The sequence below is a fragment of the Mixophyes fleayi genome, chromosome 10 (assembly GCF_038048845.1).
Source record: "Mixophyes fleayi isolate aMixFle1 chromosome 10, aMixFle1.hap1, whole genome shotgun sequence".
In the NCBI taxonomy this organism is placed as follows: domain Eukaryota; kingdom Metazoa; phylum Chordata; class Amphibia; order Anura; family Limnodynastidae; genus Mixophyes; species Mixophyes fleayi.
Genome location: NC_134411.1, coordinates 24,555,983 through 24,582,115, shown reverse-complemented (window position 1 = coordinate 24,582,115; position 26,133 = coordinate 24,555,983). Strand labels below are relative to the sequence as shown.

At 39.8% G+C, this 26,133-nt stretch overlaps 1 protein-coding gene across 8 annotated transcripts in view; it reads right to left on the bottom strand.

The window, feature by feature from the left end:
* Positions 1-6,620: 6,620 nt before the first annotated feature.
* PPFIBP2 (PPFIB scaffold protein 2) overlaps positions 6,621-26,133 on the bottom strand; it is a 171,392-nt gene continuing 151,879 nt past the window's right edge. For 7 of the 8 annotated variants that reach the window (XM_075188066.1, XM_075188065.1, XM_075188068.1 and 4 more), the window contains 12 exons: positions 23,134-23,275; positions 20,735-20,861; positions 19,500-19,628; positions 17,988-18,138; positions 16,751-16,862; positions 16,573-16,661; positions 13,035-13,157; positions 12,818-12,943; positions 12,257-12,445; positions 10,765-10,920; positions 8,359-8,424; positions 6,621-7,456 (listed from right to left, as the gene is read on the bottom strand). In XM_075188066.1, the coding sequence (XP_075044167.1) occupies positions 7,388-7,456; positions 8,359-8,424; positions 10,765-10,920; positions 12,257-12,445; positions 12,818-12,943; positions 13,035-13,157; positions 16,573-16,661; positions 16,751-16,862; positions 17,988-18,138; positions 19,500-19,628; positions 20,735-20,861; positions 23,134-23,275 (1,479 nt within the window). In that variant the 3' untranslated portion in view covers positions 6,621-7,387. Of the gene's footprint in view, positions 7,457-8,358; positions 8,425-10,274; positions 10,921-12,256; positions 12,446-12,817; positions 12,944-13,034; positions 13,158-16,572; positions 16,662-16,750; positions 16,863-17,987; positions 18,139-19,499; positions 19,629-20,734; positions 20,862-23,133; positions 23,276-26,133 lie in introns of those variants that run through there. The other variant, XM_075188072.1, reaches the window with a different exon arrangement.

Sequence of the window (26,133 nt, the reverse complement as noted above, 5' to 3'; positions counted from 1 at the left end):
ATTGTTCTTAAGAATGAATACAGAAAGGCAGAATGACTCCTCCTTATGACTTCTACAGCCAGCCAATAACTACACAAAATGTACAGAGTGGTTCTCTCACTAATCATGATAAGCAGAGCATGGACTGGCCAAAGTAGGTTGGTTTTAGTAGATGGGCTCTCTGACCTTGGATGAGATATAAGAAATACCTCTTTATTTTCACTTACCTCTAACTGAAATTTAGCATTCCCTTCAATTCTGAATGTCAGCGACACACCACGATAATACTAGTAGTACCTGTGTCACCAATACAAATCACAGATATTGTCACATCATATTTGGTGCATGAGCTATGAGAAGTGGTCTATAGGCTTCACCAGACTGTCAGAGGGGTGCATGACACAGAGAAGATTAAGATCCCCTGTTCTAGTGTATATGTTTCAATATATATATGTAAACATAGTGGTTATCCATTCCTCACCTGTATACATACATACATACATACATACAGTAGTCGTCCATTCATGACCTGTGTATATAACAGCCACACTTTGCATTTACAAGAGCCCTTTATCATGTAGAGCTTCATATCTTACTAGTGCATTTTTCTATATAATAATAAAACATACAAACCACAGATACCTGTACTGTTACAGAGAACCTACCCAGCCAGCATGATAGTTGTGTATTCAAAGCAACCAAGACGGAAGAACTTTGCTGCCATGTAATTCCCATTGGGAGCGAGGATCTCTGTCCACTCTTTCCTTATCTTAAATATGCAACTAGGCACATATTAAACATGTAGAACCCCGTCCCCCCCCCCTTCGGACAAAACAAGACTCAGTACAAAAGAAGAACTAGAAAACATACCAAACAAGAAAAATAATTAAACAAAAGAAGGGTATTTTCAACCTCCGTTTATTCGCTCTGCAAAATCCACATAAAGCACTACAAAAGGTGTAAAACGACCCCCACAACACATAAAATAAATTTGATACTTTACATTGACGTCCATGAGTTCATTAGAAAAGTAACACATAAAAAATCTTTCCTTAAAGAGAAAGGATCAGTACAAATAGCAAAACAAACATATACAGACTTAAAAAAAAAATCTAATTTCTTCCCAAGCTACATTAAAGGCAACTATCTAGAGACATTTAAATTCTGATCTATCACTGCGATATAAACAAAATGTTAGATTTAACCTTGTAAAGCCTGAAAAACAAGCCTTACAAGAACTGCGAGACATTCGATAAAGGATGAGTTATCTCCTTTATTAACTCTAGGATAACTATTATTTAGTTATCTTAAACATAAACTAGATTGAAGCCACTAGAGTGCTTTCAGACAATACAACATACAAACCACTAAACTCTAATCATACTTGATTTCGGGTTAAAAAAAGGGTATTCTAAACAGAAAAGAAAAATACCTGTGTTCTATTACCCAAAATCCATAACCTTCCTTCAACCACTAGTTATAAAACAAACCAACTACTTACAAGATACAACACGATGTTTGATGCTACCAAGTTCAGTAGAATAGCAGGACACGTCCATTCTAGCAACTTTGATGGTCAATGCATGTGTATAATGATTTGACACCATGTCAGGATGTGCATATGTCCGCCACTTCTCAGATACCGAAACCAAAATTTAAAGACAAAAGTAGACTTCATAATAGAAAACATTAAATGTATCCTCTCAAAATGCCTTGTTGTTTGAGAGTAATTTTTACAATCAAGTAAAGGAACGGCCATGGGGACTAAATTTGTGTAGAGCTATGCAAATATATTTATGTCTAAATGGGAAGAGGATAAAATCTGGCATGACAGCCCACATAGTGCAGACATTGTTGCTATATTGACAATATTCTAATCATCTGGAAAGTTACAGCTAATAATTAAAAAGATGGCTTATTGCTGTAGTCATAGCTAAAATTCTGTCCTATGGGTTTAATAGTCAGAATAGAAGAAATATAAATATAAAACACTAATACATCCTGCAACACAGATTCTGCTATAATTATAATATACACACACAAAAAAAGGCTTAAACATTATATAAACCCACAATGAAAATGTACAGTATTCAAATAGAAAACATAAGAGTCCAAACTCCAAAAGCGGTTAGTTTCTGTAATGTGTGACATTGTAGCAATATCACATTACAGTTATTACTTCTGGTGGATGACAGAAACTGTTCAATAACCTCTTAAGATCGGCATCTTAGGTCTATGTTAAAAAAACTAACACCTGACCCAAAAACTACTAAATAACCCAACTGTTTAATGTAGGGGTCAGTTAGGTTTCTACTTACTTTTTTTCTCTGCCATTCTCTGATGATGCCAGTGGCCGGTGCCATCTTAATAAGGCAAGTGCCAGATGCCTGAAATAGTCATTATTCACAGTGTTCGGTCTTCAAACGCTTATTGTCACCATCTACATTTTGACTGTGATAATTAGATCCCAGAGCAGAATAAGAGAGATCACATTGAGCCAACTATACTGCTCTTACTGGACTCATTATAATCCTGTGCAGCAAGCCTAACATTTGCAGGGAAAATGTTTCTATAATAATGCATTAGAACACACATAAAACTGTGCCAGGTTCTCTTTAATTCTTACAGTTTTTATTTGCCAATTCCTATGTAGCCCATCAATGGCAAGTCAATATTATATATTTTTCAGGTCACCAGATAAGTTATTTGAGTTAGGTGCCTGCAGGGACATGGACTGGCCTGGGTACATCTACCATGTTAACGGTTAAGGTTTTATTTTCTGTTACAGAGTCCATCAGGCCTATAACAACATGCTTGGTTGGGTATCATTGGTGGTATTGGCCAATTTAGACAGGAAGAGTTTCTTAAAGAAACAATCCTGAGTGGTAGAGTAAAATGTCACTTTAAAGTCCAGTCTATTATCACTTTAGGATCTCCACATCATCCATTTGAAATGTTCAGCTTTTGTCCTAAAAACACTGCTCAATTTATCTTCAATTATGTCTTAGATTAATGATGAGAGTGAGGGGACATCCTGATGGCATTAATTATATGCCTCACTTTTGTGTGTTTGAATGCTTTTATAACATTGGTCAAAATGTGCCTAAAAATATGTTTTCCCATATTAAAGTTCTCATTGAAGTCTAAAAGGCGTACCACTGAAAGTATAGAACGACTCTTCAGAATTATTTTGGGGAGAAAACAGTTCTGCAGTGAATACTTTTCTAAATGCACGTTCATGTACCTCGCCCACACTCCGTGATCTGCCCAGCTTCACCCATCAGAAGATGATGTAAATAATGTTTGAGAAGAACAATGCAGACTGTGGAAGAATCCAAACCTGTCATGTCTTCAATTCAAATTAAACTGCATTCTCAAATGTAAACACTAGGTGTCAGTATATAGACACAGCAATGAATTGACTTTTTCTATTCTTGTAAATTAAAAAGTTGTAGTTGTGTTAGTACAGTTGTTATATTACAACATGTAGACTATTGTAGTATATAGGCAGGTTACAAATGAAGACATAATCTGATCCATATTGCAATAATTAAACAAAAGATGTACATCAAGTAAGGTAATATGCTATTCTATACAAAAAAAAAAAAGGGAAACAGCCTGTATACGACAAAACAAAAGTAAACGTAAATATTTAATGGGGCATCACAAAAAGGCAAAACAAAGTAACATCCATAATTAAAAACAACAGGAAGAAAACGCAGCCCTACTAACTATAGATAGATATCTGTAGAAATACTTTGCTTCATATAGTTCGATGAATCAGGTCATGCTTAGCGCATAAATATTATAGATAATATAGGAGCACTTTAAAAGCGCTGGGAAGCACACAAGCTAATTTAATTGAATGGTCAGGTATACACAGTAACACAAAAATTAGAATAAACCAAAAGTTATACTTTATACTTATAAATGTTTTGAGCTAAACAAACATTCATGAGATTTATGACGTTCAGAATGCAGCCTATGAATGTACAAGGAATCGGTGACATAATTTAGGCACTAGGCAGCCACTGTATAGGCTACAGGTGTGTATTACAGATCAGATCAGATCAGTCTAGGGACACATTCAATTAGGTGCGAGGCAACGCTGACTGTCTCTGGAACAGTCCGCGGAGGCACATGGCGACAGAGTTTTTACTAAAATCTGTACTCAGTTTCCCTTGCGTCCCATAGAAATGGGAGGAAAAATGAGCGGAGATTTGATGGTGCACGGCTGGACATCGAGGTGACGTCCTGCGGCACCTCGCGCCGAATTGAACCTGCACCTAAATGTACTGCATGATAAACCACATTACAGTGTGGGTGAATACACCCTCACATCTCCATTCTTGGCCAATGCTATTATTAGAGTACAAACAATAGGACAGTACAAGGTAAAACAGCACAGTACAATTAACAATAAGCACTATAACTCAGGATGCTCAAATCGCACAATGCTAGGATACTAAAAAGGTTCAAGCTCCATTATATATCTATTTAATGACACAATCCCAAGAGAAATTGAATTTAATTTTACTTATTGTTAAAAATATCAGGCATATATACCCTAAAGAAATGATAAAATACAAGGTACACTTTTAGTATTTGTATTACGAGTAGTATAGAAATTAGCACTTGTTTCGTAATGTTACTCAAATGACAAATCATTTCAGTATATGATTATTATGCAATTTATTTAATCTGAATGAGTATTTTTAAAGGTGTGTTTACAAGGATCCGAGCACTTTATTGTATTCAATCTTCATTTCATGTTTGTTTGCGATTGTTCCGAATTTTGAAGTAGTCAGAACAATCTGTAGCCAATCAGATCACCGGAATGTTCACAGGATATCAGTGAGTGCGCTGACCTTGCGGGACGCTGTGACCGGACCACTCAAGTGACTGTATGAGGGAGGACAGGGCTGCATGCGACTAAGAATTTGTTTTGTTTTTTTCCCACTTCCCGATTTGAAAGCTGCAACTTAATGCGTTATAAAATCAGATTTAAAACAATATGCATTTGTAGGCAGTATTATATCTCTAATTGGTAGGTCAGCAATTTTCACTAGGGGCCTAATTCATTAAGGATCTTAACTTGAGAAACTTCTTATTTCAGTCTCCTGGACAAAACCATGCAAATTAGTATTCTGTTTTGCACATAAGTTAAATACTGACTGTTTTTTCATATAGCACACAAATACTTGATAGCTTATTTGTACACTGAAATTTAAAGTTGATATTTGTGTGCTACATGAAAACACAGTCAGTATTTAACTTATGTGCAAAACAGAATACTAATTTACACCCCTTGCATTGTAACATGGTTTTGTCCAGGAGACTGAAATAATAAGTTTCTCAAGTTAAGATCCTTAATGAATCAGGCCCTAGATCTGTAGGTGCAGAATGAGGTTAAATCTCCACCAGTATTAAAAGCTATTATTACAAATGAGGTGTCACTGAAACATTGATTTTTTGGGTTTCCTTATTGCACTTAAAAATTGTTTTCTACACTTAAACCTATTCTGAATTTAGCAGTTACTTTACATCTTTCCTTTATTAAAGTTTTTATTACCTATCAACTTAATTGTACAATAAAGCATCTCTCCGAGAGAGACACAGATAGCAGACAGTAGACTTTTCCATTATACTGTAACGGTATGAAATCTTAGTATTTTTAATTGATCATATTTCTGGTGAAATTGTTAATCGAGTTTAATGTGCGTGGCGATCTCCTCTGTCGAGACGCAATTAAAGGACTCTAGCGCCTGTGACGCTGCATGGCAACAATAATTAAGGCAACCACACCTGTAGTGATCCTGTCCCTCGGCACACGATCACAGTCCAAATTGAGGACGATGATGCTGCTGGGAAACACATCCGGCATCACGGAAACGTGGTAAAGTGGACAATAGATGAACGCACACACAGGACGATGGCGGTTCTCTTCCAACCGCATTCACCAAAGTGGTCGATGGAGATAGAGATCTGGGGCCCGATTCATTAAGGTTCTTAACTTGAGAAACTTCTTATTTCAGTCTCCTGGACAAAACCATGTTACAATGCAAGGGGTGCAAATTAGTATTCTGTTTTGCACATAAGTTAAATACTGACTGTTTTTTCATGTAGCACACAAATATCAAATTTAAATTTCAGTGTACACATAAGCTATCAAGTATTTGTGTGCTACATGAAAAAAAAAGTATTTAACTTATGTGCAAAACAGAATACTAATTTGCACCCCTTGCATTGTAACATGGTTTTGTCCAGGAGACTGAAATAAGAAGTTTCTCAAGCTAAGATCCTTAATGAATCAGGCCCCTGATGAAAGTCATTTTATCAGCTATCCCATTACTGGAACAATTGCCAGATACCAGCTATGATATTGCAATGCACCCGGCCATCAAATAGTCTCAAGTTGGTAACGAATTACTGTAATTGATTAAGTAGTGCTTGAACAACAGCGTCATATATATATATATATATATATATATGCTGCATTGTCCCAATTCTGAAACATATGACTATTCTAAATGTATAACAATTCCCCTTACACGCACTACAAAACTAATCTTATCGCCCCTTCAAATCCCAGCGCTAAATAAATTGATTACATAACATTTAGATAATGAATTGGTAATAAGTAATGTATGTATATAAAATGTACTTTTATTTGATTGACAATTGAGTAATGGATATATACAATCTGAAAGGAAATGACATAAAAGAATTAAAACATACAAGTGGGACCACGTAGTGTGCGAAGGCCAAGAAGAATCGATAACATATGAAACTTATCAGCAAACGGTACAAATACGTGGAATATATTCAAATATTTAAAAAGTCTAATAAATATGTAGATAAACGCAAGTCTTTATCAATATTCAGTTTTTACGCAGCCTGAGAACATGTGTCCAAAAGTGAAATTTTGCTACTTTTTAAACATAATCTTTATTTGAAACTAATCAATCCCCGCTTCTTCAGCATTGGGTAGTTTTATTTTGCTTTCAGCAGAGGTATTATATAATCAGCAACAAATACCAATACACAACACATCCTAAACACAAACAAAAACCACAAAACCATATTTTAGTTCATATTGAAATTTAAAAAAACAACAACTAAATCTGCAAAAAAAAAAATTTAACTATATATACACACAAGTTATTTCACAAATAATGTTATATTCATTTTCAGTTTCAAGGTATAAAAGGTAAAAAATAAATTTATAACCTTTTTGTAATATACAAAAAAAAAATGTATGCTTCGTATTTTTATCTAATGCAATAAATAAAATATAAATAGGATTTAATTTTACAAAGTATTTTCTATTATTGAGAACGAGTCCGAGGCCGTCTTTGGCTTCCTGTTATTGAGCGTTACACCGGTAGGATCGATCCGTTGCTGGGAGCTATCTCCAGGCATCGTAGTTCGATAGGAAGCTGTAGTTGTTGAGTAGTTCGTCCTCAGAGAGCATGTTCTGCAATAGTGATACAGATAGTGATTATATGAGGAGTCATTCATAGACTCGGGGACGATGCTCGTTCCGTCATCTCATCAGAAAACACGGAATTCCGTCTCTCTGCTGATGATCCTCCTGCTTCCACCTCATAATTACATTTTCTTCCTTCACACCCGAATCTTACAACCATCCCAATTTATAAATTTGGGACAAATGGCCAAGTCCCCTCTAACAAACATTCCATCACTCTTTCTGTACCTAATCTGCCCAAGTCTTTCCCCTAATACAAGCCAACCACACCCCATAACTGTTCTACGGACACAGTCTGATTCACTACACAACCTCCCCTCACCTCTACAAGCAAGGCAAGCCAATACACATGGGGTGTAAAATGTGAAATGCAGCTTTCATTTTTTTATGGGGGGTGAATCAGTAGAAAATGGGTGTGTTTGGATGGGCCTATTGCGTGCCGACTTTAAAAGCACAGTACCCTCTTTGTAAAGCTCATGTATTTATATAAACCCAATTGTAAAGCGCTACGGAATTTGCAGACGCTACATAAATAAAAGTTGATGATGATTTGGACAGAAAAGCTCTCGGTGCGTTTGTGTCATGGACCACAAAACATGCGGGCCAGAAATACTACTTTAGTACTCCCACTTGTCTGACAAGCAGGCTTCCAGGTGCACGCCCATTTGCTAGTTGGAGGGTTTGCAGATGCACTGTAAAATGCTTTTATTAAATTGGTAGAATTGCGCCTAGAAAATTGCTTTCCCAGCACAACGGGAGGATACAGGTGTGTGGTGTACATAAAGAAGAAGGCTGGGTCTTAAATGCGTGTCCCTTTGTGGTGAAATAAAATCCAACGTACATTACCGGCCGTGGTAATTTGTGGGAAGGAGAAAGTATTCAGTACTTACGGTGAGGTTATTAATGCCGTCAGAAAAAGCCCCTATTTGCTTTACCACGCCCTCTGAATGCTCCATCTGTAAAATCAGTTATCAGCAACATAAATAGTTACAGCGTTCAATGTCATACTGCTAACAACATGCACCACACACAGGAACCTCCAAAACGCGTCGCATCGTTACAGTGCATGCAAATAAAACAGGGACATTACAATTTCCCACTTTGCTTGTCCATAGAAAGAACACACCAATGTACAACATAGAAGGTTTTTTACATTTACATCACATTAGATTTGGATTCCAGAGTTCCACCTCTCAGCACAGAGCATGCACTGAATACACCCGAAGTGCACCCTTGACACGGAATGCGCCGGAGCCCGCACACTTTGGAGACAGCCATATTGTTGGCTAAATCAACATTTATGAGGAAAAAACCCATCCATTCACTAGGAACAAGTGACAGAGCTTGATCTCTAGTAAACGGATGACAGGCTACATTTTAACGTCTATTGGGGCAGCTCACAAAATGGCTGCCTCCGCTGTGTATAGAGAGGTGCACTTTAACAAACTAAAGTAGTGTTAGTTCTATCTTGTAGCCCACCAACCAGATAAGTTATATGGACGGGACACGAAGGAGTCTGGCTTGTATTATGCAAACATACAAACAGACAGAATGAATGAACAAGCACAAAATGTGTTACTGGTCACACGTAAATGAAAATACACTGCAGGGCATGATGCAACACTCCAAGCATTGGTGAACTTTACCAATCATCATTCTCAGCAGCAGCCAGTGACTAGAGCTGCAGACCTTTGCCTAAATGGTCAGTGGAATTATCCACATGGTAGATGCCTGTTGCACTAGGCCAGGGGTAGGCAACCTGTTGCTCTCCAGGTGTTGTGAAACTACAAGTCCCAGCATGCTTTGCTAGTAGATAACCAGCAGATAGGGGGCAAGGCAAGCTGGGATTTGTAGTTTCACAACACCTGGAGAGCCGCAGGTTGCCTACCCCTGCACTAGGCCATACAGCAATGCTAGACCCAAACAAATCAACTGTATATAGCTTGTTCCGTCTATAACGTCACCCATTTTACTTATTCCAACCAGCTCTTTCCATCTCCACCTGGGCTACTTTTTATTTATAACTTGCAGCCACTGAGGTTACGGTCAGGGCAGTAAACAGCACATTACGTTGGGGAACTGGCGGTGTAAATCCAGACTGCAGAGGGACAACAGGCCTATGTTCGTGTAACCAATTGCGTAAGGCCATACGGGCTTGGGTGTAGGGTGGCGAGGGGTCATCACTCTGTTCAGTCTGCACATGATCGGTTTTAATTTATTTTGTACATTAATAAATTATTTACATATTAGTAACATTTAACCAGGGGCTCAAGGAGTATTTTACTATTACCATTCATTTAATGTATATACCTGGGATGCAATAGGGATTGGATCCATGGAGAGGAAGGACACAGACGGGGGGGGTATAAAACTAATGGCCTATAGCTGCAATACAAATACATCTAATCTGAAGCGCAAAGAAAGTTGTCAGGAGGTTCCGCATGGTCCAGAATGATTATACACCGGACAGATCAGCTTTCTTTCTGAAGAGAAGGAATTAAAGTGGACTGAACCCCTAACACACAATGATGGCAGCCATTTTATGGGCTGCACCAATATTCATGAGAAGGCAGCCTATCACTTCACTAGGAGGTAGTCACATGACTGTGGCATGAAGGACAGGCTGCAGATTGGTTCAGCTCACACTCTCCACTCTCCGATTGGTCCTCTTTAATACATGAACTGGTTTCTGGGTAATCTAGTACTACTGCATTGTTTTACAGTCCATGCCCAAGGAGCAGATTGCACGAATGTAAATGACATTTCCTGGTGGGATGGAATGGGATGGAACGTCCATATAAAGTAATAATCTCAATAATCATGTTCATTTATTACGTCTCGTCTCAACAATCAATAATGTAGCAGTCCTCTTTTAATAACGTATATGTAACATGTTCATTTCACAAATCATTTCCTTACACAGATCTTAGGTCCGAGCCCGAAAAAAATAAAATAAAAGTAAAAAGTAAAACACTGCATGAATATGTACACAATCCTATTTATAATTAAATATCTGTGGTTAAATTAAAGCTACAGTATGTTCAACAGATAAAAACGCAGCCTTTGTATAAAATTGTCAATGATTAACGGCAGCTTGAAATCCATTCCATGCTGGGTAAAATATATAACATCTCAAAATATAGATATTTCTTTTATAAAACAAAGTCTGTCTCCCGGTGAAGTCATGCTGGTAATGACGGTTGGATGGGTTAGGCGGTGATGCGTGGTTAAGGACACAGACGACAATGGGGAGGGGATGGGGATGATGCTAGATGCCATCAGATTAGTCTGCCCACCTGCTCCACTTTGTCCCCCTCTTTAAAGGGGCTGTTGTTGGGGGCTTTGTATTCACACTTTTGGGGGCTGACATCCACGGGGCACACGTAGTCTGTAGAGTCGTCAAATTTCTTCTTGCGGAGATGGCCGAAGTGAGACAGTCCCAGTTTCTTTGGCTGCAAATGCAACAATGGAAATGTTTGAGAGATGCAACGTGGTGTTTGGGTTACGTCACTTTGGAACGCATAAGGCAGTGATGGGCAAGAGGCGGTACGAGGGCCACATGCGGCCCTCTGAGCCGTCGCCTGTGGCCCCCAGCTCCTTCCTGCTGTATTGTCAGATGTGTTTGTTACAGCTTGTAACACTTGTATAAAATGCCTGCTGATATGTTATTGCAGGTAGGTATCTGTTTGATTAAATGTATTGTTTGAGCTTATTACTGAGATTAAGGGTGATGTGCGGTCCTGCCGACGGTTAGAGAGTCACCCATCTGACGTGTATCAAGTTGACAATCATTAACATAAGGTATTCATAAATATTTGTTTGTCAATCCTAAAATACGAACTGTATTGTTTTAAGAACTTATTTATAGCCGAACATCTGTGATAGTTTTTCTCTTTAAAGTGAGTCCATCATCTACACACAATGGAGGTAACCATGCTGTCAGTTCACGAGGAACCAGTGACAGCCAAGAGATATTTCTGCCTCAGTAATATCATCACTACCGATGGGTTGATAGGCTGCAATCTTATGGCTGTCGGTTCAGCCTACAAAATGTTGGTCCCCACTATGCGTAGACGTAGGGTCCCTTTAACGTAGCACTGTGTCTATGTGCGGGACTGGGCAGTTCAGACAATAGTGGTCCCTTGGGCATGGATCTCATTAGTGGACACCCACTTCTTTGTAATACATAAAGGGTAAATAGCAACTACATTCCAAAACTAGAGTCTAAGGGCTAGATTTACTAAACTGCGGGTTTGACAAAGTGGAGATGTTGCCTATAGCAACCAATCAGATTCTAGCTGTCATTCTGTAGAATGTACTAAATAAATGATAACTAGAATCTGATTGGTTGCTATAGGCAACATCTCCACTTTTTCAAACCCCTGGTTTAGTAAATATACCCTTAAGAGTTCAGCAATATAACACACAACATGCACATACTGTATGTGTTCACTATTATATATGATGGCTACATGTGACCCTTATGAGGGCAACCTGTTGCCCATAACTGGCTTATAGCATCTCATGTACATTGCAGAGTCTCATCCTTAAAAAATATATAGCATACTTCAAAGATTATGGAAAACCTAGTCATATGTTCTGTATTATTTTAGGATGCTATGTGAATGCTCACATTCAGAATGCTCACAGTTAGAATGCACACGATCAGAATGCGCGCGGTCAGAATGCGCACATTCAGAATGCACGCGGTCAGAATGCACGCGGTCAGAATGCGCACAGTCAGAATGGAACATGCAGAGGTCCATCCTATGATAAGTTAGCACCTACCCGGACTTTGGCAGTGGTAGATAGAGGTGTGTAGGTTGTGGAGTCCATGATCTCTCTCTTTTCCTGTTGAGCTTCTGGACCAATCAACAAGCTGAAATTAGTCGCTAGATGTCTCCTCAGTAGGGTCTTCTCTGGCGGAATGTTTAACAGCATGGCAAGGGTGTCCGAGTTAAACCGCGGTTCCAGTATCTGTCAGACAGTGCCATACACGGTGAAACAATGTAATAACCAATCTGTTACTCAATCTGAAGGCTGCATAAAACCCAGAAATGTTTATTTTATCGATCAATGTGCTAAATATTGGATTAACTAGATTATTTGCTTATTGAGGATGCAGACATATATTATGTTTCTATGTAGAGTAGATACATTGCAGCTGTCTGAAAGTAGAAAGTCTATCCTGGAAACTACACATATTAAGTTTTCATTAAGTGATCTAAGTATCTAATATACGTTTTCCAATACTTATTTTTAGCGGTCCCTTATTATGAATGTTCATGTTACATTATATTGGCAAATGGCGCTTCAGAACTGTACATATAATTGATAGTAATGTCTTACAATAAGACCACCATGAACGCCGCTGCCCCGGAGATTTGGTGCATATTCAGCCAGGTCTACGGATCGCAGCCATTCCATGACTCTATGATTGGACCACTGCACCACTTCTGATGGGGAGATGTTATTCTGTCATGGAACAATATACAGAAGTTATTACACTTTAGATACAAGGTCCCATACTGTCGCCTACAGGAGTCTGTTATTTGTAATGACGCACCTCGTCAGCCGGTCTCCTGCGCAGGCAGTTTGAGTTGAACTTGTTGGCGTGTAGTACGTGAATGGCACATTTAATACTGAGATGGTGCAGCTGACTTGTGACTTTCAGGAACAGGAGATCATTCTTAAACACAGGAGACACACAGATTAAACTTTATAAGAATGCCGCGCTGCTGTATATTACGGTGTACAAGAGGTCAAGCACAGCTGTGTTTTCTTATCTACTAAGGACCAGCGTTCAAATCCCAGGGAAAATCAACAACAATTCATTATATGCAACAAACATAAAGGACATTTTAACAAGTTAAATTAAAAGCACACTAACCCGATAATACAAGGTGATTCGATATGAAATGATTAATGTCACTAGTCACAAATCTGCAATATATGCAAAAATGGAAATTCCGTGATAGAACTTCTGAGATTTGACATAATGGATCTCATTTAGAATTAGTTTTGTTGCCCAATGCTCTGTGTAGAAGGTGTGGTCAGGGAATGGGACGGTTTTCTCATTATATTGCCCTAATGATATAAATCCAGCCCTGGGATTCATACTTTTTAATTTATTTTTGAACGGTCACATAGGGCAGCACGGTGGCTTAGTGGTTAGGCTTTACAGCACTGGGGTCATGAGTTCCCGACCATGGCTTTATCTGTGTAGAGTTTGTATGTTCTCCCCGTGTTTGCGTGGGTTTCCTCCGGGTGCTCCGGTTTCCTCCCACACTCCAAAAACATACTGGTAGGTTAATTGGCTGCTAACAAAATAGACAGAGACACAGACTAGGGTCAGTGTGTATGTGTGTTTAGAATTTAGACTGTAAGCCACAATGGGGCAGGGACTGATGTGAGTGAGTTCTCTGTACAGCGCTGCGGAATCAGTGGCGCTATATAAATAAATGATGATGATGATATGAAGTATTTCCGAAGCTCTCGACTCCTCTCTGCACTGAAATGGCGCCTCAATGTGCAGGAAAATCGTTAAGTGGTTCACTACACAATAGGGTAATCAAAGTCCCACCCCTTACAGTTAAATAAACCTTAAGGTTTTCTATTAAAATACAGATCGGGTTAGCCTTATTTATGAGGACAACAGTATTATTATTACATGTGTCACTTCTGTGTGGGATAAGTTTTTATTACATTACCAGGAGATGCGCCACCTCACAAAATCCTCAACTAGCTCCAGTCTAGTGCTGGGCCTGCGGAGGATCCGGGAAGGGGAGACTTGGCGCAAAATGTAAGACCTTTAGCAGAGTGGTAATGGCCGTGCCCTGCAAGTATGCCCATTGCAACTGTCCGATCTCCACCCCAATATTACGTTACGTTAATCTGGCTCCACAAGATGAGGCGCACTGGTGCGCTTACTTCATACTCCACTTGAGAGCCTACCCACCCAATTCCTCCCTTCTGCTCTCCCACAAATGCAGCCATCGTGCTCTTGACGGTTCACTTGCATAAACTGAGGCACTCGGTGTGTCCAAAGCCGTATTTGTGCGGTGGATCTGCCGGGTTGCGCTTTATACCTCTATTGGAGGCAGCCAATTCTTAGGATAGACCAAAATCATAGGAATACACTATCAATTCTGTAAGTATTCAGCGAGTAATGTGTCCTTGTTGCTGATGGTTCCGGGAGAATTAATAAGCTGTCTTCTCAAGAATATTGAGTCAGCCAACAAAATGGCTCTTTTCACAGTGTGTAGGTGATGGGTACAATTTAAGCTTGGAGCCATCAAAAATGTCAACTTAAAACTACCCCGGTAATTTTACAACAATTTAGCTCTGAACTGTTTGGGTGTGAGGGGGAGGGGGGCAAGTTGACCAGTAATAGGATGATAAGAAGGTGATTGGAACACCTTGAAAATCCAGTTGGCATGAGTATTTAGGTCTGGCCAGTTGGGTCACCCCAAGGGTGACCAATTGTCCACGCCAGTCACTTGAGACCCAGGACAAGTAACCTAAATTTCTGGATTATGGCCCCTCTGCTATAGTTAAAACCAGCCCCAGGCTGAGACGTCTGGATTGCTGCAAGTATGGATCTCTGACATATGGATAATTTAGCCTCTTGCTGAGATATCATGGAAGGAATGTGGTTTCCCTTTGTAGGTTCTGAAGGAGCTATATTTCAGCTGTTGCCGCTCATCTACATAATCTTATTAGAGTGATCACGTCATGCAGTATTTCTTACAACATGGCATTTCCTTTGCAAACTACACTAACCCGCTTTAGATCACTGAGAGTTCACTGTGAAAGGGGAAATCCACAAGTAGATAAGTTTACCTCCCAGGCAGCATTCTTTATATTTGCTGCCCCTGGATGTAACAGGTCAGGTCAGGTCTGTGCACTTAATACAAATTTAAGTATACAGCAGATCTGCTATCAAATCTCAGGAAGACAAATTACCCCAAGGGTGTTCTCCTTTAATTTCTACTGGACTGTGTTCAAGTTTATTTTCTGAAGTATTTTCACTTCCTCTTTCACATTTTTTCGCCCGTCTCAGGCTAGTCTATTGGATTACCACATCCCTATTTAGCATCGAAGCTCTAAGCCTTCATTTCCTCCACTCCCCTGATGGGCCTGGCCGGAGCACCTGTTTCTGAACCTTGTGAGGAGAAGATCAGATTTAATCTGTTGCTCCAAGATCCTAATTATACGTTGCCAGGCAAAATATTTACATTTACAGTAACATCACTTTGAGGTACCAGAAATAGAGCTCACAATCAATCGTTACTGTTTTCTTCTTCCCGATAGTGAAAATTTGCACAGAATTCCGAGGAGTTTATACCATTCACAGGCGTGTTTAGTAGCATGGTGCAAAGAGCACAGAGGTGCTGTAACCCATAGCGACTAGATATTAGACATTGATCAGATTAGCGGAGGGAAGCCTGATGAAAGAAAGCACGTGATTGGTTGAAATACCCATTATTAATAAATAACCCTGTTATTTTGCATAAGTAGTAGCGTATAGGGCAGTTGGAGTACAAGGTGAGACTCAGAATTCCACGTGATCCACGCTCAGCCTGAAAGTGTGGATAGAAAACAGAAAAAAAATCTAGCTACAAAACATTTGGATTTAATTGGATCCAAAGTAAAATTCTGTTTTTGTGTTTTTTCCCGCAGCGCTGTACAGAGAACTCACATCAGTCCCTGCCCCATTGGGGATTACGATCTAAATTCCCTAATATAGACACACAGACAGACAGGGAGAACCTAGGGTCAATTTTGATAGCAGCCAATTAACCTACTAGTATGTTTTTGGAGCGTGGGAGGAAATCAGAGCACCCGGAGGAAAGCCACGCAAACACAGGGAGAACATACAAACTCCATACAAGTAAGGCCATGGTCAGGAATCAAACTCATGACCCCAGTGCTGTGATGCAGAAGTGCTAACCACTGAGCCACCATGCTGCCCCAGTTATGAAGGCAAATTGTTTCCTATAGCCAATTAAATTTTACAGTCTATTCAGGTCACATGTTATGTTGGATTCCAGAGACTTGTATTATATGATCTGGATATAACTGACCCCTCCGGGCATCCTTACCACCGTTAAGTATTGTAGCATTCTCCCGTCAACTCGAGATTCCAGGAACTGGTCTTTGTATTGGGGTAAGCCGATATCGTCCAACCATCCTGTCAAGGGATAAAGGTCAGATGTGAGACTAAATAAATACTTATACCAAATCGATGTTGTAATCCCAGCAAGGAAATGATGCACTTACGTGTTAGCCACATGTGATCTAGTTGCCCTGATTTCTCATCCTTTTTGGTATTGATGGCATTAATAGCCAGCTGAAGCTTCTTTCTGTGCAGCGGATGTTTTATACTCAATTCCTTTAAAAACGGGAAAAAAAAATTGTTTAGGAAGGAATATCATTTAGATTCGTATTTCTTACTGTATTATACACCACTTTATCACAGTAAACGTTCCACTATCATGTATAAATTAATTTCAAGTATCTCCTAACTCGTAAATATATTCCAAATTATCCCATAAGGCAGGGGTAGGCAACCTGCGGTTCTCCAGGTGTTGTGAAACTACAAGTCCCAGCATGCTTTGCCAGTAGATAACCAGCAGATAGGTGGCAAGGCATGCTGGGATTTGTAGTTTCACAACACCTGGGGAGCCGCAGGTTGCCTACCCCTGCCATAAGGTATGAACATTTATACCAAGCAACTCCAAATCTATTAAAAAAAAACAAAAAAACAAAACAAACTAATTTGTTTTGTTCAGTTGTTAAGCCGTGGTCTTGGCCAATACATTAAACCTTTATCTTGAGGTTAATTTAACAAGTTTAAATAGCCTTTGAACCTATTTAAAATACCCCCAGGCATAGGCAAACCAAGGGGGGGGGGGCTTGGGTTCCTAGTGCCTGGAAACCCCCCTCCAAGCCTGGGGCACTGTATAATTGAGGTGGCTGGACCCTGCCCCCACTTCACACGGCTCTGCTTGAAAAGAGAGTAGTGCACGCAGCATTGCCCATGTATATTATAGGGATAGGAGGAGTTGGAGAGCAGCCAAGGACTGTCTAATATTATAGCCACGCCCCCATGCATGCTGGTCAAATCCTGCGTTTGCCCCTGCCCAGGGTTACACATGCTGCATCACATGAAACCCTGACTGACCTAAAAACCTAAAATATACAAAACACACGACTTTAAGGGGGAGATTCATTTCAGTGCGATGGGTCTCCAGAACTGTCTGCGGAGAGACGCCAACGCAATGTTGGAGGATGGAATCTCTACTCCTTTTTCCTCACTTCCCACAAAGGTGCACGGAAAAATGAGCAGAGACGGAAATGTACACATCCGAACATCGAGGGGATGTTCAGCGGCACCTCGCTCCCCAATGAGACTCCCCCCTAACAGTGATGTGAGAAGTGGGAGGGGCCTGCTGATGGACTGCACAGAACCAGACATCCTACACTCGAGTTTACCTCTAGACCTCTCATTTCTCACCTTCTCCAGGCTCTGGGGTGTGGCCGTAAGCAACGTGTGACCCGAGCTCACCCACTGCCTGGCAAATATGACGTATTGGCCCAAGCCGAAATCTTCTAACCAATTGCAGACCTGCTCATTACTCCACTGTGCAAACGGAGCATTGTAATCACTGTCAACAAAAAACAGGGTACGGTTACCTCATAAAGAGTATTATAAACATGTTATCAAAATACAAAAAAGTATATTCTGCATTATCAAATGAAAAAGAAACCCTCCGGTTAGTCAGGACCCTCATGAACAAAACATATTGCTGTTAAATGTTACAGACAGAGACATTGAAGGATAGTCCCAAAAGAGGCAGAAAGTTAAAATAACAATTTAAATGTTAAAAACCTACAATTTAATTTTCCACTAGTATACAACTTGTTGTGTTAATGTATTTTTACCATTACGTTCTGTACAGCATGGAGAAAACTTTGTTCATCTGATTAAAAATAAGTAAAAGAAATTTTACTTTTGAGAATACCTCTTACTGGTTCAAATATTCTAGTTACAGACCGGTTAACCACCTAATAGTGTGATAAGATGAGTTGTCATGTTATAGAAACTGAAAGAGTACATATATATTTACCTCACAAACACGGAGAGAACATACAAACTACACACAGATAGGGCCCTGGTCGGCACTGAACCAATGACCCCACTGCTGTGAAGAAGCAATACTAACCACCGTGCCACCATATTGTATTATCATGTAGATTATAGTAGCTATTATCATATCTGCAATAACTTTTTATTGAGAAAACATATTCAAAATTTACAAATGTGTAAATAAAAGGGCAATCAATGAATTGTCATACAATATGGATGTAAGGAGAGATCTGTAGATTATAGTAGTTATTACAATATGCATCTTGTTGGAAACGAGTGTAAGAATAATTTTAAGTTGCCATTGTGACTAGGGGCCTGATTCATTAAGGATCTTAACTTGAGAAACTTCTTATTTCAGTCTCCTGGACAAAACCATGTTACAATGCAAGGGGTGCAAAGTAGGATTTTGTTTTGCACATAAGTTAAATACTGACTGTTTTTCCATGTAGCACACAAATACTTGATAGCTTATTTGTACACTGAAATTTAAAGTTGATATTTGTGTGCTACATGAAAAAACAGTCAGTATTTAACTTATGTGCAAAACAGAATACTAATTTGCACCCCTTGCATTGTAACATGGTTTTGTCCAGGAGACTGAAATAAGAAGTTTCTCAAGTTAAGATCCTTAATGAATCAGGCCCCTAGATTATCAGAGAAAGTTTTTACAGGTTTGTGTTTATTGAACGAAATATATATCTGCCAGCACTGAATGTACCCTTGTTGGAGAAAGCAGGAGGTACCTATGTAACACGTGATTTGTGAACAGTTCCGCTTCTCATTTAAACTATAAGCACCATATTTGTGTCATGTTTTACATCGGTACAAATCAGGGTCCTCAAAATGGTCAGATACAGATGTTCCCTATGTAACATTTACCTATTTTTGTTACGGGGATCTTTCGTCCGAGCCAGCCGTGGCCCTGCTGTGGCTCGCATACCCCCTCTTTTAAATTCGGACAATCCTAATTCATCTGTATTAAAGTTTCCTGAGGGCGTTCGCCTTATTCTGAAATGGAGAAAAAGTTCACAGTAGCTGTTAAATGTGTTACCGCAGCTAAAAAATATGACCCCCGCCCCCCCCAGAAAAACAAAAAGCCGCTAAGAGAGAAGTCTTATGGAAGCACAGCAGTGAGATGGGGCTAGACAGCATCTATAAAATGCTATTATATCAATGGGCCCCTGTCTGACACACAAGCAGGCTTATGATGACACTTATGGTGACAATATTTCAGTAAAGCAGCCAGATTAATAATGGCTACATATTACTTAATAATAATATTTATTCCAGAAAAAAAAGCTCATAAAAAAAATAAAAATAAGCCACAATTTCATTATTACATATAAAAGTAACTATAGTTATATCTATTATCTGGAGTCCTGTTATCAATAAGTCCTGAAAAAACTAGAAAGAACAAGAAAGTAGTCAATAGTAGCTGCTGGTTGAGGATTATATCATCTGTGCAGAAATCACCAACTGTTTACTACGACTACCCCTTAGATTGTACGTTCCTTTGAGCAGGGTCAGCTCTCCTCGTGTCTTCACCACTTTTAACTCTGCTCTCCAGGTACCTAGCCCTCCTGCTCGAGGACCCTCTTCCCCCCGTCCCCTCTCGCTCTCTCCTCTCCCCTCTGGGGGTCTCCCCGTCATCCGTGTCCTCCCTCTTGGGCTCCGTCGTATGCGGACCTTCCCCTCTCCCCTCCCTGCCCCTAGCTGTGCTTTGAGGTCACTGAGTTACTGTGCTTATTGTTTACTGTACTGTGCTGTCTCACCTCGTATTGTAATTTCGTTTGTACGGCACTACGGACACCTAGTGGCGCCCTATAAATAAAAATTATTATTAATAATAATAATACTGCGGTCACTATGAGGAGCACTGCTACATTATTTAACAAGGAGGGGAAGACGAGAACCTTTTAAATGTAATTTAGCATATTTTAGTTATGGTGTTCCAAATTACAAAAAAAAAAACCCTTGTCCAGAAAACTAAAAGTCCTGAGCATTCCAGATAATAGATCCCATACATGTTGCTGTGAGCAGTGTTGAAAAGATAACCAACTATAATTTAAAGTGGTATGTGCAGATATAAGTTGCAAAGCAAAATGAAGACTTACTTTCCCCAAAACTTCTTGATGCCTTTTGGGCTCTTCTTGCATTCTGGCGAGAGCGGAGAGCGTGGGCCAGATTCAGTCCCAGAAGAGAGGTCATTAAATGTGATATCCAGACTGTTCTCTGTCTCACCTGTGTGTGAGGGAAGACATTGTAAGTACATTACCATGTTCTCTGTACAGCGCTGAGTAATATGCTATATGAATGAACAATGATAATACGGTGTGCTGTTTGAGGATCCTGCACATTCCACTATCTAAGTCTCACAAAGCACACAGACTCTGAGAACATGGCAGAGTGAAAGCAGGATGGAGCACCTGTTACTATTGCATTGCGTCTATGCTCCGCCCACTGTGGCCCAGAATGCGAGTGTTGGATTTTCACTCCTCGTACAGCTCAATTAACCTTTTGTCAACCCCTGTGTGACAGAGTTTTTAGTACAGAAACGGAGCACAGTCAGAGGGGCAACAGTGGCGTGAGCTCCAAGTGCATGCACCCTAAGCCAGTGTTATCGAGGTAGCACATTTTGTAAATGATTTAAAGCAACACACCATATAGACAGCCAGGATTTCAATATTACACACTCCCGGTTGTTAGTTAGACAGAACATGATGTTTCTCTCCCCATTCTTCAGGTGCATAAGAAATACACAATGTTTGATTTTTTAAAAAAATAAAACATCCTGTACTGTATGAGCACGTTTGATTATGGAGTTGTTTAGAGACTCTAACAGAGGACCTTTATATAATATGTTTGTTTTTTTTTCCATTCCTAACTGACAAGTATTTGGCAAGGGGACTGACAAGGACTGCCAATGTCTTCTTGTTAAATGAAAGCCAACACCTACCACTCGGAGATGGGTTTTACTAATGTCTGGAGAAAGAACATAGTTACTGGCAGCAAGTCTATGAGGACAGAGGGGACAAGACAGGACGGGGAAGAATATTAACACTTAAATGGAAATAAACTGCTTTTATATCTTAGATCTGATCTTAGATCTTATATTCTTTCATTTCTTTTTTGTTTTCTAAAAACAAAAAGGACAAAACAAGCTAGAAGTGCACCTAGATTTGCAAAGATGCAGAATCATCTGAAGACAGTGGTCCACCAAGCAATAATGTAATCATCACATTACGGAGTCCAACCTCTGACCATCATTAAGTAAAACCTTCAGTGACGTTGGGACTGCCTTCATTACAAAAGGTGGCAAGTTTGTGTTTTTTGAATGTTATTGTTTCTTTACACTGGGTAAATTTACACACAGCGGAGGCAGCCATTTTTTGTGAGCTGAACCAAAATTCATGAGGATGCGACCTATCAGCTCACTAGGAACCACTGGGCCACGATCAATATCGGTCATGAATTGCCTCACTGGAAACGAGTGAAGCGACAGGCTGCATTCTCATGAAGTTTGGTTCAGTCACATTATGGCTGCTTCCGCTCAGGTGACGGGAGACTTTTTAAACATGAACTCCTCCACAGATTAAGCGTAATTAGAGAAGTCATTATTTAGTGTCTTTGTGTGGTGTTTTCAAAGAAACTGGTGGAGGCTGATTAGACAATGTAATGTTCAAATCAAGAGTCTAAGAAATAACCTTGTAGAAGAGAGAATACGGTCACATTTCTATGTCCTAGATTATGTTGTCAGAGCTACCAAAATAAATTACAGTATCATATTTATAAACGTCTTTTACAGAGATGTTTATGACTCCTATCAGGGCCGATAATGAGCAGTGGATTAAAAAAAAGTCAATGTTGTGAGTTAAGTGGCGATTTAGGATGGGTGTGATGTCTCCACCCATAATTACTTCGTCTTAATCTCTGTGAACTCAGCCCTAACTGAACCAATTTGTTGTCTATTGGCTTTTCGCTACACCCACATAGCCATTGTTCATAATATAACCAGTAATAAATGTGATTGATACAATCTGTTTAGATACTAAGACAAGCACACGTTTTAGACAACAAACATTTATCCACTTCCAAGATGCTGTATTGGCAAACTGACACTTTATGCCAAAGGAGACGGATGCCCACATGAGGTGGGTAACATGCCACACTCAAGCTTGCTGCGTTAGCTGCCACAGGGTACAATACCTAGTACTGGGGCACTGGCGCTTCTGCTGATATCTTCAAACCAATCCCACAAGAGCAAAACAGAAAGAAAGAAGCAAAAAGGTGAAATTTCAGAAACTCAAAGGAAGAAGAATCCAAGCAACTAAACAGCCAAGATGAATGATAAGATTGAAGGTTTATCACAGAATATCAACAAAAGATCTCTTTAAAAATCTCTATAACGGTACGGTTACTCACTCTTGGTAGAAATGCCCATCTCAGGATTACTATTTATATCAGAGTAAATCCTGCATTTGCCCCTGGTTACATTGCTGACTATATGACTTACGTAAGCTCTGTATTCCGTTGGTTTCACTGTTGATGTGCAAAGCATTCTGGGACGCCAGATTTCTGTAGCCGTCATGCGAGCCATTCGGAGTGGTGCGGGAAAGTTTTCCTGGCAGCGTCTGGTACCTGGGATCTGCTAGACTCTGACATGGACAAATGGACAGGTCATTTATATAAGGAACTGGATCACAGGATGTTTATAGAATACTCAGTCTCAAAGCAATTTTCATTTTACATCTAACAACTGCAGATTATCACAGCTCCTATCCCAAGGATTGAATATTGGACAGAACACTTGTTAAATATGGAGTATTAGACTATTGTGTGTCAATAAGGATAGAATAATGCATTAAAATACCCAAGTGATTTCAATGTATGAATAAACTTCTATTTGTATAAAACTGCGAGCTCTATTGTCATCAGAGATATATACGAGATACCAAATGTAAATGGAAGGACTGTGCCACACTGCAAAAGTATGAGGAAAGAAGACCTTTGTTTCATATAGTATTTGTTAATTTGTGTTTTTATTGCTATTGGCAAAGTATCACCAGCAGTAATAACACACATAGAACATTGGGATCTTTTGTGTCAGAAAGACGTTTGTATACGTGGTTAGTAATCCTGCAGCCAATCATCGTTCTGTTCACTACTCAATGAATGGAATGCCAAAACTAAGAACCATTGGACCATATGCCAAACAGGAGATTTATAGATAGGACCATGAAAGTAAGTAGGGTGCTCTTCGTTAGTTCATCTTTGGCTCCATTGTCATATAGAGCAAAACGCTCTGAACCTACGCTGGCTAGGAGTAAGCGATTCACCCGTTACCTGTGACGCCTCTGTTTTCTACCGCTAACATCTCTAGATCAAAAAACGTGAACATGGCAAATTCTATTCAATCTATCAAAATATGGAATTTGCCTTGTAGACTTAAAGCCACTGTCACACAGAGCGATTCTGCCGGGCGACTCAGTCTTTTTGTGACCAAAGCTGAGTTGACCGACGATCTGATTAGAAATACCATAGAATATAGCTGGCCCATCATTGCGATTATTATGTGTTATCTGGCAACCACATTAATTGTCCCACATACGACATTGGCTTTTGGCCCAACAACCCAATTTGCCACCTACATGTGTAACCAAGTAGGACATCAATGTGGTCATTGAGCTCTCAGAACGAAGGACTGGACCTGTCCTCTGTATACACCGCGCTTAAGGTTACATTTTAGTCACACTATTAATAGACCTAACATGTACAGTTGTATGCAAATGTTTGAGCACTCCTGGTCATACTGCACGTTTCATTGCATCTCCAAGTTAACACAGGGTATAAACCTAAACATGACATATGTCTGCACATTTTAATACATAATTATGATTTGTTGAACTTAACAGGAAAAAAATAAATAAGACAGTAAATGTTGGATGTGCAAATGTCTGGGCACCCATCCAGCTGAGTCTACTACTATTTTTTCTACGGTCACAAAACTTGATTGACTTGTTAGATCTTAATGTAAGCTGGGTGAAGACAATCCCAGAAACGAATAAATAACCTGACCCATCCAACCACTATGGATCTTATGTCTGCTTTTAGCATCCAAGGGCTCCTCTACGCAGCTGACTGAGGGCTTGAAGATAATGGACTGTTGCTAAGCATGGGAAGGCAATAAGACAAACATCCAAACGCTTTCAGCTCGGAATTTCCACTGTCAGAAATATCATTAAGAAATGGAAGTCAAGTAGATCTGGTGAAGTCCAGGAAAGAGAAAGAAAAATCTTTTGTAAACTGTTCAGATTATGCAAAGCAGAACTTCATCATCAACATTTATTTATATAGCGTCAGCAAATTCCGTAGCACTTTACAATTGGTAATGGTGCAGAAAGTATTGTCTGGGTGGAAAGAAGAATGTATCCAACTAAGTGTCAACAAATCCTAGAAGCCAACGTCCCAGAATCAGTGAAGACATTGAAGCTGGAGAGAGGTTTGAGACATTGGCATATCTACAATGGATGGAGGGTGTGCTGAGCACATGGACCCTGTAACCAGTGAGACACAGTCAAACAGGCAGGTATTATACTCACGAGTTCCTGGCTCAATGAGTCCAAAAATCACATTAACTGCATTGGCGTGATTTTACCAGTCCTGCCCCCGGGACATCTAGCACACAGGCTATTTATAAAATGTGCTGGTTAGAGGTATTTCAACAAGACAAAAATCCAAAACAGACCTAAAAATCAACCATGAAGTACTTACAGGAACTATTATTATTAATCGTTATTTATAAGGCACCACAAGATTACCACAGCGCTGTACAGAAAACAGACAGTGGACCATACAGGGTAGAGCAGTACAGAACATAGAACAAAAACACCAGTACTTCAATAGCTCCAAACTTAGCTTGCACAGTGGAGTAGGAGGGGAAGAATAGGTAAAGAGACAGGAGGGAAGAGGGCCCTGCTCGTAAGAGCTTACATTCTAAAGTAAACAGACAGAAGGTACAATGGGGAGTCAGAGGGGATCAATCGCAAGAGGAGCGAGAAGCGGGACAGGGGAAGAGAGAGGTGAGACGATCAAGCATGGAGAGAAGGTTAGGTCGATGGCTGGTAGGCTTTGAGGAACAAAGGAGTTTTAAGTGCCCGTTTGAAAGTGCACAAAATAAGGGACACTCGGATGGAGCGTGGAAAGTCGTTCCAGTGGAAGGGGGGCAGCCTGGGAGAAATCTGGAATTCTGGAGTGGAATGAGGTGATCAGAGTGGAGGAGAGGCGACTGTCATTGGTCGATCGCAGGGAACAGGATGAAGTGTGAATGGAGAGGAATGAAAGATGAAGGTTTCAGAAGGGCCTTCACAGTCCCCAGACTTAAAAATTGTCAAAGATCTGTGAGGAGATCTCAAACACGCAGTGCAGACAAGAAGACCTAAGAATATTTCTGAGCTAGTGGAATTCAGCAAGGAGGAGTGTGAACATTTTTTCTGGCTATAAGAAACGTTTGTAT